Source organism: Leptodactylus fuscus, chromosome 2 (genome assembly GCF_031893055.1).
Source record: "Leptodactylus fuscus isolate aLepFus1 chromosome 2, aLepFus1.hap2, whole genome shotgun sequence".
Taxonomy (NCBI): Eukaryota; Metazoa; Chordata; class Amphibia; order Anura; family Leptodactylidae; genus Leptodactylus; species Leptodactylus fuscus.
In genome coordinates this window covers 91,631,542-91,648,274 of record NC_134266.1, presented here as the reverse complement: position 1 = coordinate 91,648,274, position 16,733 = coordinate 91,631,542, and the positions used below count along the sequence as shown (strand labels likewise).

At 42.7% G+C, this 16,733-nt stretch overlaps 1 protein-coding gene across 1 annotated transcript in view; it reads left to right on the top strand.

The window, feature by feature from the left end:
- Positions 1–7,091, top strand: part of EIF2D (eukaryotic translation initiation factor 2D) — a 39,587-nt gene extending 32,496 nt beyond the window's left edge. Inside the window, exons 10-15 of the mRNA XM_075262683.1 lie at positions 526–678; positions 1,891–1,980; positions 4,086–4,181; positions 5,545–5,665; positions 6,473–6,647; positions 6,969–7,091. Coding sequence (XP_075118784.1) covers positions 526–678; positions 1,891–1,980; positions 4,086–4,181; positions 5,545–5,665; positions 6,473–6,647; positions 6,969–7,039 — 706 coding nt within the window. The 3' untranslated portion in view covers positions 7,040–7,091. The remainder of the gene's footprint in view (positions 1–525; positions 679–1,890; positions 1,981–4,085; positions 4,182–5,544; positions 5,666–6,472; positions 6,648–6,968) is intronic.
- The last annotated feature ends 9,642 nt before the right edge of the window (positions 7,092–16,733 follow it).

Here is a 16,733-nt window from a genome sequence, read left to right as displayed (position 1 = left end):
TACAGTGATCTAGTTTAGTACCTTGAGTAAATTACCCGTCAGTGACCCAGAATTGGGACCGAGTCTCATATGGAGGCTCAAATGTTAGTGTGAACCTAGTGATAGCTTGATCTGTGCTGGACGGGACACCCAACACAAATGTGAACCTGAGAGAGGAAGTTTCTTTATCATGCCAAATACTTTAGTTACTTAAGTATAGTTTAGTGCTTCTCTACTATGCCCTGTGTGATCATGCTGATACGTCTGAGTGACAGAGATTTAATGCAATATAAAAGTCTTAGAGAGTATTACTAGCCATGTATCCACACTGTAATATTTAAGTATGCAAAGTTTGTTGAAAGGTTAGAAGTTTGTTGAAAATGGGTTCTCGAGTGTTTAGGTAATTTGTAAAATAATGTAGTGTCTGAAACTGAAAGCAAACATTTTATGTACAGAAATGTTATTTATATTTCAAATTCCACCTTGTGTTAACAATATAACAAATAATTTTAAATTATATATTTTTTATTCTGTTTTTCTTCTTAGCATCAGATCTTTTGTTGCCCCAGTGTCAGAGCCCACTGCTCCAGCAGAAGTCATGGATGGTAGAGCAGAGCAATTGTATCAGCCGCCTGAGATTATCTCCCTTTATGGAATCTCTGCCAAGATGTTGCCACTATTCCAGGAGTCGAGTCATAAGTAAGGAGTAGGATCTAACTAGTAATACATTTCTTATACTAAGTTAAAGGGAGTTTATTATAAGTTCTTAACCCATAAAACTTGTGGCAGCCCTGCCTCCTGACGAAGGCATTGCGCCGAAACGCGCGTCGGGGTCTGGGTAGTGTGGTGCCTGTCCCTGTTGGCCTGCTTAGTATCCCTACTATGGGTAAGCTCTTATGTGTGAAATTCCTATATGGACATGAATACTTTGTATATATGTATTAGTCTTTTGACTTGAATCATACTGAGTGACATCACAATGGATACCTATCTATGGGATTGTATGTAATACATTATAAATACTGGTAGTATTGTTTGCACGTGCTCTAGCCCAGATTGAATATGGTACCATATATGTGAATTGCTTTCACACATTTATAGAGTCTCATGTGAGATTATATTACAGCTATATGTACTCTAGCATTGTAGCAACTCAGCAGCATCTTCAGGGATTATTACTCCAGCTGGCATCTCACAGCACCCTGCTTTTTTGTATCTGTATTCTTTGTCCTTAACATTGTCCAAATCTTTTTTGTATTTTGTATATTGTGATTTAATAAAATTTGTGAAGTTTTAACATTATACCATGTGTATTGGTGTTATAGTATTTATATATCAGATGTCATACTTACCTTTTTTGCTATTTGTTGCCTTAAGTTAAAGGGAGTTTATTATAAGTTCTTAACCCATAAAATTTGTGGCAGCCCTGGTTAGGTGATATGTAAATCAATTAATACATGTGTGGGAATGGCTAGCTCAGAAAAAGAAATGTCATTCTACCTTGCTCTGCTATCCAAAGTTTTCCCTGGGCAGTTCTAGACTGTGAAGTGTACTGGACTGTCTGCAGTCAGCGCTCCCAAACACCTAACTTCTGCTTTTGAGTGATACCTGAGAACTGTATTTGTAGATACATTTGTGATAAAGGTGTTATACATACTTGCAGATCTGTCTAAGAAAGTTGCTGGTTTTTCAGCAATATCTATTAAAGGCTACTTATGACTTACGTCTCACATGGGCACGGAGAGGGAGAGAATCCTTTTATTGGGGGGTCTTTTATTTAGGACTTCCATTAAGTAGCTTGAATGGAAATTTGATCTGACTAGTGGGATGCCATGTGATCTACATTATGGTCTGAACATATGTAGGCTTTCCTGTAATGCAATGTTTTCTTTTGTGTCTTCTGTTTTGCAGAAAAGGTGACCTGCTTACTCCGAGCGATGTCAGAAGTGTGGTCATCTCATATGTTAAGGCTAATGAACTTGTCCACCCTGAAAACAAAAAGTAAGCTTCTCCTCAAAATTCCTGTTTTCTGGTACATGACTTGGTTCTCAAGGTTACATGTCTAGTCTCACTAGTATATATGGTTGGCTAGTCCACAGATGTCGCTAGAGCTGTTGGTGGGAGACAATAATGCTCTGTGCCAGGCCTTATGGGTAGTCTTAAGGAAATGTCCATCAGAGACTTCAATCAACTACTCATTTGTCAGTGATTTGTAGGTTAATCCAGCATAAGGCAAAACAATATGCCCAAGTCATTTGTAGTCAGGTTTGCTTTGCAGTTGGAACAGTTTCCTTCTCAAAGATAGTTGGATCATGTAAATCTTCTTCTGTCTTAAAGGGGTTATCCAGTTCTTTTAAAGATGACCTTTCACCACCTCCAACAAGTCCAGTTCTTTACATGAATAAATAGGAGCTGCTCCACTGATTCTCTAGTCCTCACTGTTCCTGAGCTATTATTTTTGGTGCCTGATATGCTTATTTAGATTCTGTACTGTCAGTAGGGTGGTGTCAGGCGGGAGCAGACAAAGGGGTGTGAGTTCCGAACTCTGACACTGGCTTCCTGACGCTTTGCTTCTGACAGTACAGAGTCTAAATCACACATCAGACACCAAAACTAACTGAGCTTGTTGCTCAGGAATAGTGAGGCTAGAGAAAAATGTCCAACTGTGCTGAAATCAGTGAAGCGGTGCCTATTAATAGATACTAAGAACTTGAGTTGGTGGAGGTGTGCAAAGGTCCTCTTTAAGTGTACCGCTCATTTCTTGCACTTGTAAGCCCATTACAGTTGCCCAGTGAAGAAGTGCCCTGGCTGTTGAACCCATTGTACTTTATTTTCCCCTCAGATATAAGACTATATAGCTCTAATTTTTATGTAAATAGTTCACGAAACTGTGCCTAGGGTACAATTCTCTTACTTCCCATACTGTTTAGCTCTAGACAGATCATCCAGTCACCATTTAAATGTGCTGGCCCCTATGTCTCTTCAGCTCCGCTCCGAAACTGAGATGTGTACAGAGGACAGACTCACTGTACAGGCCTTACCCACATGCTCCAAGTAAAATACCCCCACATTTCTTTTATTCCAGCTCTGTCAAAGGAATTAGACACTGAGGATACACTCACAAGCTAAACTCGGATCATGTTTTTGCTACAAAACCGTGGCCTCGTGCAGAATTGTTGTAGCAGTAAACATTACTAGCATAACTTTTTCACATTATATAAGTAAATAAGGAATTAAACTCTTAAAACTATAAATATTATTGGCCATGGTAAACGGTTTGCAGTTTTATCTGTCATTGTAACTCTTGGTGTAAGGTTTTCCAAAGCTGTCGCCTCCCATTCTAGATGTGTGCCTTTAAACCCTCTAGCCTTGGTCTATTAGTATTATAAGTGCTTGTTTAACTGCACAGACTGACTGAAGGCTAATACCCTTCCTTTGCTCAACAACTTACTATGTACATTATTTGTGATGACTTGGTTGCATTTCTATATTAGGGTGCATTCACACTGAGTAAACGCTAGCTTATTCTGAACGTAAAACACGTTCAGAATAAGCGGCGTCTAAAGCAGCTCCATTCATCTCTATGGGAGCCGGCATACGAGCGCTCCCCATAGAAATGAATGGGATGCTTCTTTCACTGCGAGCAGTCCCATTGAAGTGAATGGGGAGTGCCGGCGTATACAGCAAGCTCTGCTCATGCCGAGCCGTACACGCCGACACTCCCCATTCACTTCAATGGGACTGCTCGCAGTGAAAGAAGCAGCCCATTCATTTCTATGGGGAGCGCTCATATGCCGGCTCCCATAGAGATGAATGGAGCTGCTTTAGACGCCGCTTATTCTGAACGTGTTTTACGTTCAGAATAAGCTAGCGTTTACTCAGTGTGAATGCACCCTTACATATTTTTTCAAGTAAGAGAATTTAGGTTTATTCCTGTCGTGTAAGTTACATAATGGAAGGAAAGATCTGTCATACCAAAGCACTATGACTAGATTTGTAGAATTTTTACTTAGTTTGCATAGCTTTTTGTTTTAGTTTTGCATAGTGGTTTATTTAGGAAGTTTTTTGTGTCATAGCTTTGACCATTCTCTACTCTGTCCCTACAGCTTTGTGATGGTTAACCCTGTCATATGTGACTGCTTGTTGGATAAATCTGAACAGCATGACGTCAGTGTTCTGAAATGGGATGACTTGGTCACAAGGTATAGTACATAATTAACCCTTTAAAGCCTGTAGTAACCTGTTAATTTTCCTTTTTTTCCACTTGTAATTAAGTTACTTGTTTGTACTATTGTTTATAATAATTTCTTTGTTTTACTTATGTCGGTATATGGGGGCTTGTATTATGGTCTGGAAAGATCTTCACATTTTGGGACTTAATTTATTGCTGTAGTTATACTCCTGTTCTTTTATAGCTTCACATACAGCTATACATTTTATGTAATTGTTATTGATATGCACGGTCCCAGTTTCTCTTTCTTTGAAGCCTGTTATGTTTTAGTACCTGCTTTGATCAGTAATGACTTTATAATTCATTTTTATATCTACCTTGGGTTCATAGTCTCCATAAGGGTCTTAGATTCTCCACAGACATAAATGGTCATGTAAACATTCTACAGTCACACAAGAAAACCAGCAGAGGGAGCTCTAACTTAGATTTTTAAATATCATTTGGGATTGCGAGTGAATCTTATTATGTACCCTTAAAACTCATGTTGCCTCTGCTTTTCATATTGGGATTTGTTTGCATGATTTGTGCCTAGTATTGCAGCTCAGCTCTATTGAAGTGAATGAAGCTGAGCAGCAAATCTAAACACAACTTGTGAACATGTTTCATGGAGAAGACTGCATGTTTTCCTCCTTATGTCAGTCTCCCAATACTTATACCATTGCTTGCTGAATATGATGTCCTCCTGTGAAATGTATGGCCATGCATACAGTTGCTTGTGTGCAGAGTACTATTGGAGTTTCTGTTGCTAGTGCATGCAGTTTTATTTATTACAATGCCACTCAAAATGTCAAAATTCAGATATGACTTCTGATGCACACAATATTCTATTGACTCCATTGTCACAGCTGAGATGTGGAGATTTAACATATTAGCAGCCACATAAACTCAGTCTTTCACTTTTAACCCTTCAAAGCCACTATTTGTCAAGGATCGAAAATCACGGGGATCGGCAGTTAAGTACCCTGACAAACAGCAGTGCATATCTCAGTTTCTCCAACTCTTCTGAGTGTGTGAGAGAGAGAATGCTACCATTCTGGAAACTGAATGGAGAGCTAGTAACACATGCGCCCCGTCTGTGGAGCTGACCATGTGGAGTGCTGTACTCTGCTGTCTTTGTCAGTCTCATAGAGTTTGCATGGAGCAGCAAGGTGAATGCAATACCACTACTCCATGTTTCCAGATTGGAGGGCTCAAGCCGCCAAGTCTTACAAGAAGTAGGGGTAAGACCTGTGGACAGGTGATAATTCATGAAGAATTTTGCACATAAAAAAACATTTAGTTTCACATGAATCAAAACCAAACATTATTCCCCAATACATGTGACTTTTCTACAGGTGTTTAGAAAGAATGCAGCATTCACATCAAGTGACCTTCCCTGGCGCCTCTCCTGTTATCCGAAAAGGAAACATCGAGCCTATTGACATCAGTGTGGCACAAAGGGCTTCAAACAAAAAGGTGATTTTCAGTGTAAATTTATTAATGCTACAGGACATAAGGTTTTCTTAATCTTCTTAATCCAGTCTTCATCACTAATTTGTTAGAACATGTATAAAATACCTTCACATGCAAGGATCAACAACAGAAAGTGTAGAAGTTGTCTGACATGTTTCAGGGCAGTAACCCTTTACTCATGCTATGAGTTAGGGGCTACTGCCCTCAAACATGTCAGCCAACTTCCATACTTCCTGGTGTCAATGGATCCTTGCTTGTGAAGGTATTTTATACATGTTTTAACAAAGAAGATTAAAAGTTATTTTTTATGGATGCTGTAAGTTTTACCATCATTTTGAGACATTGGTTTCGCAGGTGCTAATCTGGGTTCTTCCATGCATCTGCATTGGCTCATACTCCTATATATTGAACAGTGGTATATCAGTGTGTGCATGAGCAGTGTTTTTCTGTTTTTGCTATTCATCACTAATAATTGGGGATGGTAAGTGAGGGCATTTACAGGCAGACATAAACTGTTACTCTCTGGTCACACTTTTATTAGCTTTATTTGTAGTGCACTAAAACTGAAATATAGTGTTTCCATCACTACTACTGCATTGCTTTGCCTGTAACCCAGGTCAAAAACAGACGAATCTACTTTTGATCAAGTTTTGGATCTCTAAACTACCCCTCCCTCAACCCCTGAGGTCTTTTTCAAAAACTTCAGGGTAAATGATACTCCATTACTATGGTCAAAAGCTGAGGTTTCTGGTTATACACAGTGTTAGAAACATTTTTCTTGCAGATATCTTATTGAATTGTCTGATGCAGGTAACAATGATTAAGAACCTGGAGTTGTACGGCCTAGACCCCTCATTATTTGCCAGCTTGCTACAACAAAGAGTTCAGGCCAGTGCTACCTGCACAGCTCTTCCAGGAGCAAAAGACAGAGTCCAGGTGCAGATTCAGGGTAACCAGTTGTCTCACACTGCAAAGCTTCTTCTAGGTGAGTAAAATGACTACATTATCCATTTTAGAATGGTAGATTTTGGCACAATGCAATATATGTCTGTGAAACCATCAATAATCTGCTTTTAATAAGGAAAAATACTTACTGTTAAGACAATGGCTGCATGCATCGGCCAGTGATTTATGTCACAAGTCAGTTAAGCTTTTTTGTTTTTGTGTTCTCCCAATCTCACACAGGTAAAGTATAATGTATATACTTAATGATAGAACATGCTACCTTTCTTGTGCTGACCATGTACTCAGAAATGCCTATATTTCTTTCTTTCTTTTTTTTTTTTTTTTTTTTTTTTTTTTTTAGAACATTTTAAGATTCCTCGGAAGTATGTGAATGGATTAGACCTGTCAACTAAATCCGGCAAGAAGAAGTGAAATAAATCTTATTACATAATTACCTATCTAGACGTGTGGTTTGGATGAGTCTGTATAGGACATCATAGACATGAATATTATTTAATTAAACGGCCACATGTAGGGTAGAGCTAGCATGGGAAATATTAGCAATAATCTACTGTCAGTGGTTGAAAACTTTCACTGGCACTATGAAAAGAGTCTTTCTTAAAGGGGTTGTGCTGTTATGGACACCTGTCCCCTATGCACAGGACAGGAGATAAGTGTTTGATCTTTGGTGGCCTGACTGCAGGGTCCTCCAGTAATCAGAAGTACAGGGGGCATAAAGTCCCCCTAAAGCATCCTTATGAATGACGTGCCAATGTGCTTGTGTGAATGGTGCTCATTTTATTTCTATGAGGCTGCAGTTGCTGGTGAATACAGTCCAGGGCAGTCCCATAGCAGTGAATGGAGCATCGGTCACACAAGCACTCCATTCAAAGGGATGCTTTTGGGGGAACTATCGGTCCTCCCTCCTCCTGGTCACTGGGGGACCCAGGTATCAGACACTTATCTCTGTCCTATCTCCAAAATGGCACTACCCTGTTAAATGTTTGACTGCACAATAGTGAGATACAAGACATCTCTATAAAAAAAAGTCTTGAGTTATAAATATTGCACTGGATTATTCTAGTATTTCATTCCAATTTCCAGCTGTCTAAGCTGGTACTATACACCATCAGGTATATACCTTCACTTAAAATCTCCTGCCCAATCTATTCTAAATGCTGTACTGCCCAGCATGCAGTGGCATCTATCCACATCTAATATCACATTAGACTGGAGATCATTGAGTGGTTCTACAATTTAAAGTTCTGCATATGACCACAGGTTTTGTCTGTTTTTTTTTCAGTTTAGTCCCTTTTAAGTAGTGAGCTGAGCTGCAATACCACACACTACCTGTGGACAGGTGTGGTGCTGTTTTTGGAACAAAGCAGCCATGTTTCTCTGAATGAAGCTTTTCAGTTCTATTTGGGACAATAAAGCATTCGCAATGCATGGTGGAAGCTCAGATGACAGAGTAACATAAAAACTGACATATTTGATGACATAGTTGGGGGTAACTGGTACCAAGGACAACCAACAGAATTTTAATATTAGTTAGATACATATATGGAGAAAGAGATAAAGACTTAGCAGTAAAAAGTAGTAAAGCAAAGTATCTAAAGTGATTTTAGAATTGGAGGTATGCCTTCAACTCTAAATCTAGCGCTAGACTGCCCATACCTGTAGTCTTACTGCCACTTTATATTACACCAGCATGGCCTCAAATATCAGATATATTATGTTTTACAGGCAGATTGCTCAAAAGCTGCAAGGTCCTAAAGATAAACTATTGTTAGTCAGTGCCACTTTGGACATATGTGAGATGTGTTTGTGGCTGGCAAAACTACAAATATAAATACAGTCAAAAGTATTTTTGACCCAGCACAAGACCTATAAAAATATAATCCATGCTTAAATACAGGAATGACAATCCATCTTTGGTTTCCATGTATCTCTCATTATTCTATAACACTTTGATTTAGACCTAGGAAAGTTTCATTTTGCACTTTTAATAATTCCATTTACTTGCAGATACTACTCAAACGCTAGAGCAGGGATAGGCAACCTTCAGCACTCCAACTGTTGTCAAACTACAACTCCCAGCATGCATACTTGCTCTGCTGTTCTTGGCAGCTCACATGGAAGTGACTGGAGCATGTTGGGAGTTGTAGTTTCACAGCAGTTGGAGTGCTGAAGGTTGCTGACCCCTGCTCTAGAGGCTCTCTATTAAGGCTAAGGCCTAACGTTGCAGAAATGCAGCAGAAAAAAAAAATTGCAGTGTTTTGCAGTGCTAGAAAAGTGAATGAAATTCTGGCTAATCCCATCCTCATTGCAAAACAAAAACACTACAAAAAAAGCTGCCTTCTCATGCAGCATGTAAAACATTTTCCCTATTGATATAATAAGGGAAGAAAAATTTCAGAAAACGCAAAGAAAAAAAATGCAACTTTTTTTTTTAGCTGTGATTTTCTATGTGGGGCCCTAAAGGAGTATTCTGACATTTAAAAAAAAAAAATGCAGGAGAAAGATGGGTGCATAGAAAAACAGGAAGGGAAATCGATTTCTAAAGGTCTGTCTTTCCAGTGCTGCAGGTACCCATCGGATCAGAAGTGATAAGATCACACATGACCGCTCAGCCGATCACTGACCTCAGTAGTAACACGCCATTCATGCACATGTAACCTCTAGAGCCTATATTTGGATGATCAGTCACATGAGTTCTGTTTAGATGCCATCACAGGGACAGATCTTAATTAGCAGTTCTAAAGATTTTCTCTAACCATCTCATTTTGACAGTCCTTTTATCTTGATCAGTTGCCATTGGATAAGACCAGTTGCCATTCTATGGTTAGAAACTCAGCCATGATTTCATTATTGCGAACAGATTATCAGGCAGGGACACTACATCTATAAGAATTTAACCTGGACACAATAAGGACAAAATGGCTGGGTTTCTGACAAGTACCAGAAGTTTAGAATATTTCTGCATTCATGGTTGTATCTATTAGAAACCAATCAAGATAGCAGACTGTCACTACTAAGATCATTAGAGAAAATCTTTAAAACTCTGGGAAATCTTTAACTTTTAATTACCGGTATGTACAAATTTATATATGGTTATCTTCATAAGAAAACTTTAGGTGCAGTCGACTCCAGGCTACCTTTGTCATTCCCTATTTGGAATGAGCTAGTTAGTTTTATTCTCTACTTGCGGGTTATTCTAAATAAAAAGTACAGATATTTATAAATTAGAAAAAAACCCTACAAACTGTGGCCCAGTTTTCTGAAATCCTATACTCTAAATAAATTTTGCTGTTAGAACTTCAGGTAAAAGGGGTTATCCGTTTTCTAACATTGATGGCCTATTCTTAGATCTGCAGGGGTCCGACACCTGGGACCCGCGAAACAGTGCGGTTAGCGGTATTGTTTACAAACTTTGAGCTGTGCTCCTCACTTGCCATACAAACTGTAGTGTAAGTGTAAGCACTGTAGCAGTGTCCCTTAGAAATCAATGCGGCATCACTGTAGTAACTACACTTGCCGCTACAATGTGCATGGAAAATGAGCAGCATGACTAGTGGTATCTAAACAATACCATGAACCGCGCTGTTTCGGTAACAGTGACCTGCAGAAGACCTGGGTGTCAAGCCTCTGCAGATCTAATAGAAACTAGATAACCCTTTTAAGGTAAAAAAAAAATAAAAATTACACCTTTCATAATGAGCTAGTACTGGGACCCTGACTGAGTACTAAAAGAAAGAAGCCGCAGCACTTAGCTGATCACTTCTGCCTTTTTTTTTGTTGTTTTTAAGCATTCAGTGGGGTGGGCTTTTCTTGGCACATGGACCACCACTGCGTAAAAAAATTATGACTATACTTATTATAAATTGTCTACAATTCTTTAAAATTTTAGTTAAAAAAAAAAAACCCTCATGTGGTATCAGACACAATTCACTTAAAAATTCTGCAGACTTTTAAAGATTTTCTCTAACTTTCTTAGTGGTGACAGTCTTTTATCTTGATCGGTTGCCATGGATACGACCACTAATGCAGAAACTTTCTAAGGTCAGAAAATCATCAATGATTTCCTTATTGTGGCCGGGATATCTTCTGATACATGTAGTGTCCCTGTCTGATATCCCAGCTACAATAAGAAATTCATAGCTGGATTCCTGACAAGTCCCAGACCATAGAATGGAAGATTATGAATGATAATCTGTTTTCCCTTAGCCCAAACAGCAGCACAACTGGGGTATTTCTGCCCCTGTGAGCTGTTAGGACAGGTGGAACTTTTAATTAACTAACAGCTTTACCCCCTATAAAGAGGCTGCAAGACCTCCTCCCCCTTGTGTTAGTATCAAAGTATATAAATACAATACAAATACAATACACCATAACAAGGATCTGGGAGGGAGCCTTGTGCTGCTGTTTGGGCTAAGGGAAAACAGATTATTATTCATAATCTTCCATTCCCCCTACGCCCAACCAGCAGCACAACTGGGGATTTAGCAAGTATCGCCATTACCCCAGGGTGGGTGATCCTGGCAGGCTGATGCCAAGACAGACTGTCCAAATGCTGTGGAATCCGCCGTACGCCAATCTAACCTGTAGTGTCTGGCGAAGGTCAGCTGTGAACTCCAGGAAGCAGCGGCACATATCTGTTCCAAGGAAAGGGAACGTCTTTCTGCCCAGGACGTCGCCACTGCTCTGGTGGCATGGGCACGGACAAACTCAGGTACCGGAAGGTCTTGAGCACGCAGGGAGCAAGTGATGGCCTCCTTGATCCATCTGGACAGAGTCCCCTTCGATGCTTTGACACCTCTGTTGTGGCCAAATACGTTGATCAGCAGATTTTCTGATCTCCGGAAGGAGGCTGTACGGTCCAGGTAGATCCGAAGTGCCCTAACCAAGTCCAGCTTGTGCATCTTCTCCTCCCACTCGGACGTGGGGGAGGGAAAGAAGGCCGGTAAAGAAATTACCTGGTTGATATTCTGAAGTGAAGGTACTTTTGGCAAAAATCCTGGAACAAACCTCAGCTGTACCCTGTCAGAGAAAAAGGTTATAAAGGGTTCAGAGGCCGCTAAGGCCTGTAGTTCTCCAACTCTTTTGGCGGAGGTTATTGCCAACAGAAAGGTAACCTTGTATGACAGGTACTTCCAATCCACATCAGATAAAGGTTCGAAGGGGGGAGCACATAGCCCTTGTAGAACTGCAGCCAGATCCCACCGAGGGACTGGAGGTTGTACCTGGGGTCGGAGCCTGGCGGCCCCTCTTAGGAACTGCTTAATTAGAGGATCTTGCGATAGCTGAGTTTCCAGGAGAGCGGACAGCGCTGAAACTTGAACCTTCAGGGTGGCTGGTGAAAGCCCCCTCTCTAGGCCGTCTTGTAGGAACTCCACAATTGAATTTCTGTCGGCATCGCGCTGGTTCTCCTCACACCAGCCTCGGAATGCACGGGCGATCCTCTGATAGCTCCGGTTAGTAGATTCCGCTCTTGAATGGGCTAGTGTTCTTAGCGCTCCCTGGGACAATCCTCTACAGTCCTATGAAAAAGTTTGGGCACCCCTATTAATCTTAATCATTTTTAGTTCTAAATATTTTGGTATTTGCAACAGCCATTTCAGTTTGATATATCTAATAACTGATGGACACAGTAATATTTCAGGATTGAAATGAGGTTTATTGTACTAACAGAAAATGCGCAATATGCATTAAACCAAAATTTGACCGGTGCAAAAGTATGGGCACCTCAACAGAAAAGTGACATTAATATTTAGTACATCCTCCTTTTGCAAAGATAACAGCCTCTAGTCGCTTCCTGAAGCTTTTAATCAGTTCCTGGATCCTGGATAAAGGTATTTTGGACAAACAATTCAAGTTCAGTTAAGTTAGATGGTCGCCGAGCATGGACAGCCCGCTTCAAATCATCCCACAGATGGTCAATGATATTCAGGTCTGGGGACTGGGATGGCTATTCCAGAACATTGTAATTGTTCCTCTGCATGAATGCCTGAGGATTTGGAGCGGTGTTTTGGATCATTGTCTTGCTGAAATATCCATCCCCGGCGTAACTTCAACTTCGTCACTGATTCTTGAACATTATTCTCAAGAATCTGCTGATACTGAGTGGAATCCATGCGACCCTCAACTTTAACAAGATTCCCGATGCCGGCATTGGCCACACAGCCCCAAAGCATGATGGAACCTCCACCAAATTTTACAGTGGGTAGCATGTGTTTTTCTTGGAATGCTGTTTCTTTTTGGACGCCATGCATAACGCCTTTTTTTTATAACCAAACAACTCAATTTTTGTTTCCAAAATGAAGCTGCCTTGTCCAAATGTGCTTTTTCATACCTCAGGCAACTCTATTGGTGGCGTACGTGCAGAAACGGCTTCTTTCTCATCACTCTCCCATACAGCTTCTATTTGTGCAAAGTGCGCTGTATAGTTGACCGATGCACAGTGACACCATCTGCAGCAAGATGATGCTGCAGCTCTTTGGAGGTGGTCTGTGGATTGTCCTTGACTGTTCTCACCATTCTTCTTCTCTGCCTTTCTGATATTTTTCTTGGCCTGCCACTTCTGGGCTTAACAAGAACTGTCCCTGTGGTCTTCCATTTCCTTACTATGTTCCTCACAGTGGAAACTGACAGGTTAAATCTCTGAGACAGCTTTTTGTATCCTTCCGCTGAACAACTATGTTGAACAATCTTTGTTTTCAGATCATTTGAGAGTTGTTTTGAGTAGCCCATGATGCCACTCTTCAGAGGAGATTCAAATAGTAGAACAACTTGCAATTGGCCACCTTAAATACCTTTTCTCATGATTGGATACACCTGGCTATGAAGTTCAAAGCTCAGTGAGGTTACAAAACCAATTTTGTGCTTCAGTAAGTCAGTAAAAAGTAGTTAGGAGTATTCAAATCAATAAAATGATAAGGGTGCCCATACTTTTGCACCGGTCAAATTTTGGTTTAATGCATATTGCGCATTTTCTGTTAGTACAATAAACCTCATTTCAATCCTGAAATATTACTGTGTCCATCAGTTATTAGATATATCAAACTGAAATGGCTGTTGCAAACACCAAAATATTTAGAACTAAAAATGATTAAGATTAATAGGGGTGCCCAAACTTTTTCATAGGACTGTATCTCCACATACGGCGCGGTTAACCTCCAGGCAGTGAGGTTGAACCTGTCCAGGTCCTGGCAGAGCTGTCTGTTTAGAGTTACCAGGTTGTGGACTGATGGAAGCCTCCAGTAGATCCCTCGACTCATCAGAATGAGGTGGGTAAACCATGCCCTTTTTGGCCAGAACGGCATGATCACTATTGCCGAGGTCTGGTCCTGCCTGAGCTTCGCCAATACCTTCGGAATCATCGGAATGGGAGGAAAAACGTATGCCAGTTTGAACCTCCAAGGTATTGACAGGGCATCTACCGCCAAAGGGTTGTCCTCCTGGTACAGGGAGCAAAACCTTTCTACTTTGGCGTTGTACTGGGTGGCCATCAGATCCACCTCGGGCAGACCCCACATCTCGGTAAGATGGTGAAAGATTTCTGGATCCAAGGACCATTCGCCTGACGTCACCAGGCCTCTGCTGAGCTGATCCGCAAGGATGTTCAAGCGACCTCGAATGTGAACAGCCGACAACTGGGACAGATTCCTTTCTGCCCAGGAGAATATTAGGTTGGTCACCTGCAGGAGAGAGGGGGATCTGGTTCCCCCTTGTTTGTTGATGTAGTGGACTACTGTTAAGTTGTCTGTCCTTATCTTCACCGCTTGTCCCTGCAGGTGATGTGCAAACGCCAGAAGAGCACGGTGAACTGCCGTAAGCTCGCGCCAATTGGACGAGCGCATTTTCTCCAGACGATTCCATGTACCTCGTACCGGGGTCTCCCCTAGATGCGCTCCCCATCCTGTGAGGGAGGCATCTGTCGTCAACAGGATCCAGGAGGTCTGGACCGTGGACTTCCCGTCTTGGAGATGAGACCACCAAGCCAGTGATCGACGGGTACTGATGGATAACTGGATAGGCCTCTGAAGTCCTGAAGGACTGTGGTTCCAGACTCTCAAGATCTCGCTTTGTAAGGGGTGTATGTGCCACAGGGCCCAGGGGACTGCCTCGATGGTGGCGGACATGAGACCTAGGACCTTCATGGCCGTCCTGATAGTAACCTTCCGGGTAATGGATAGGTGATGAGCCGCTCGACCAATCTTCTCCTTGCGAGGAGAGGGCAGGGAGATCGTCATACTGAGAGAGTCCAAGATGAATCCCAGGAACTGGATCCGGGTTGATGGAACCACTACTGACTACTGCCAGTTTACTAGCCAGCCCAGCTTGTTTAGTAAAGCCACTGTGGTCTCTAGTTGTGTGGCGAGAACCTCCTTTGACCGGGCTTTTAGGAGCCAGTCGTCTAGATACGGAACTAAAAAGATCCCATGGAGGCGCAGGGCGGCTGCGACCGGAGCCACTATCTTTGTGAAGGTGTGGGGGGCTGAGGATATGCCGAATGGGAGAGCCGTAAACTGGAAATGAGACAACCTTCCGTTTAAGTACACAGCAATCCTTAGGAATTTTCTGTGAGCTGGAAAAATAGGTACGTGGAGGTATGCGTCCCTTAGGTCCAAGGTGACGAAATGATCCCAGGGCTGCAGGAAGGGGAGTACCGATCTGATGATTTCCATCCGGAACCGTACCTTGTGGATGAACTGATTCAGGTACCTGAGATCGATGATCATCCGCCATCCGCCTGACGACTTGGGAACTAAGAAGACCGGAGAGTAAACGCCTTGGCCGCGTTCTGTGAGAGGAACGGGTTCCAGCGCGGCTTTGTCCACGTACTCCTGAACGGACCTTTCTAGATGAAGTTGTTTGGTGCCCTGAAAAGGGCGAGTTGTTATAAATTTCTCCGCAGGGTGAGATATGAAACTTATTCTGTAGCCTTCCTGGATCAGTTGTAAGACCCAAGGGTCCTGAATATGAAGACTCCAAGCGGCCAAATGATGGGAAAGCCGGCCGCCTACAGCTGCGGGGGCGCGGGGAAGGGAGGTCGGGTAGTCAGAAGGATGAGCGCTTCTGCTGGTCACGGGAGGCGCCACGACCTCTCCCTCTGGTCTGAGGGCCGGAGCGTCTCTGGCCTCGAGAGCCCCTCCTAGAAAATCCGCGGCCCCGAAAGGAAGGTCTTCCGCTGTTGGAGGGTTGAGGGAGGTTCTTCCCCTTGGAATCCGCGAGGCCTTCCATGATTCGGTCTAATTCCCTACCGAATAGCCTCCCAGGCTCGAAGGGGAGGGCGCACAAATTAAATTTAGAGGCATTATCGACTCTCCATGGTTTGAGCCATAATGGGCGTCTGGCTGCGGTGGAAAGCGCCATTGCCCTAGAAGCCAGCTTCGTCTGGTAAAAGGCAGCCTCAGATAGGTGGTCTACCATCAGATTAATATCTGACATGGCTGATAGCAGGTCGTCACGATGAACTCCGGTGTCGATGTCCCTAGCCAGGGAAGACAACTCAGCCCGCAGGCCTGACACCACTTCGCTGGCGGAGATACCCACCGAAGCCTGGGCGGAGGAGGCTGCATATATCCGCCTCAGGGAGCCCTCGACGCGGCGGTCCATAGGATCCTGCAAATTCGATCCGTCTTCAGACGGGAGCACCGTGCGCCTAGATAGCTTGGCCACGGCCATATCCACTTTGGGGGGAAACCCCCATGTTCCCTGCTGGGATTCGGCAATGGGGAACAAGGATCTAAAGCGTTTAGTGGCGTTAAACGCTCTTTCAGGCCGTCTCCACTCTGCCTCCATCTTTCGGACTAAATCCGAATTTGCCCTGAAGGATCTGGATCTCCTGCTGGATCCTTCCCCGCTCTCACGGTCCTTTGCCCGGATGGTCTTGAGCAGTCTGGGCATCTTTTCCAACGGAAATATTGATTTCTCCACTTCCTCGGATTCCTCCTCTGAATCCAGCTCCCCAATATGGAGATCCTCCAATGGTGGGAGAGAGAGCTCGCTGGGCTCCACACGAGGTCTCTTTGCCATGTGAGAGATGGTATCTTTAACTTCTCTCATAGACTGATGAACGAAGTCTTTTACCCAGCCGACCACATCATGCAGGGCGGTATCCTCT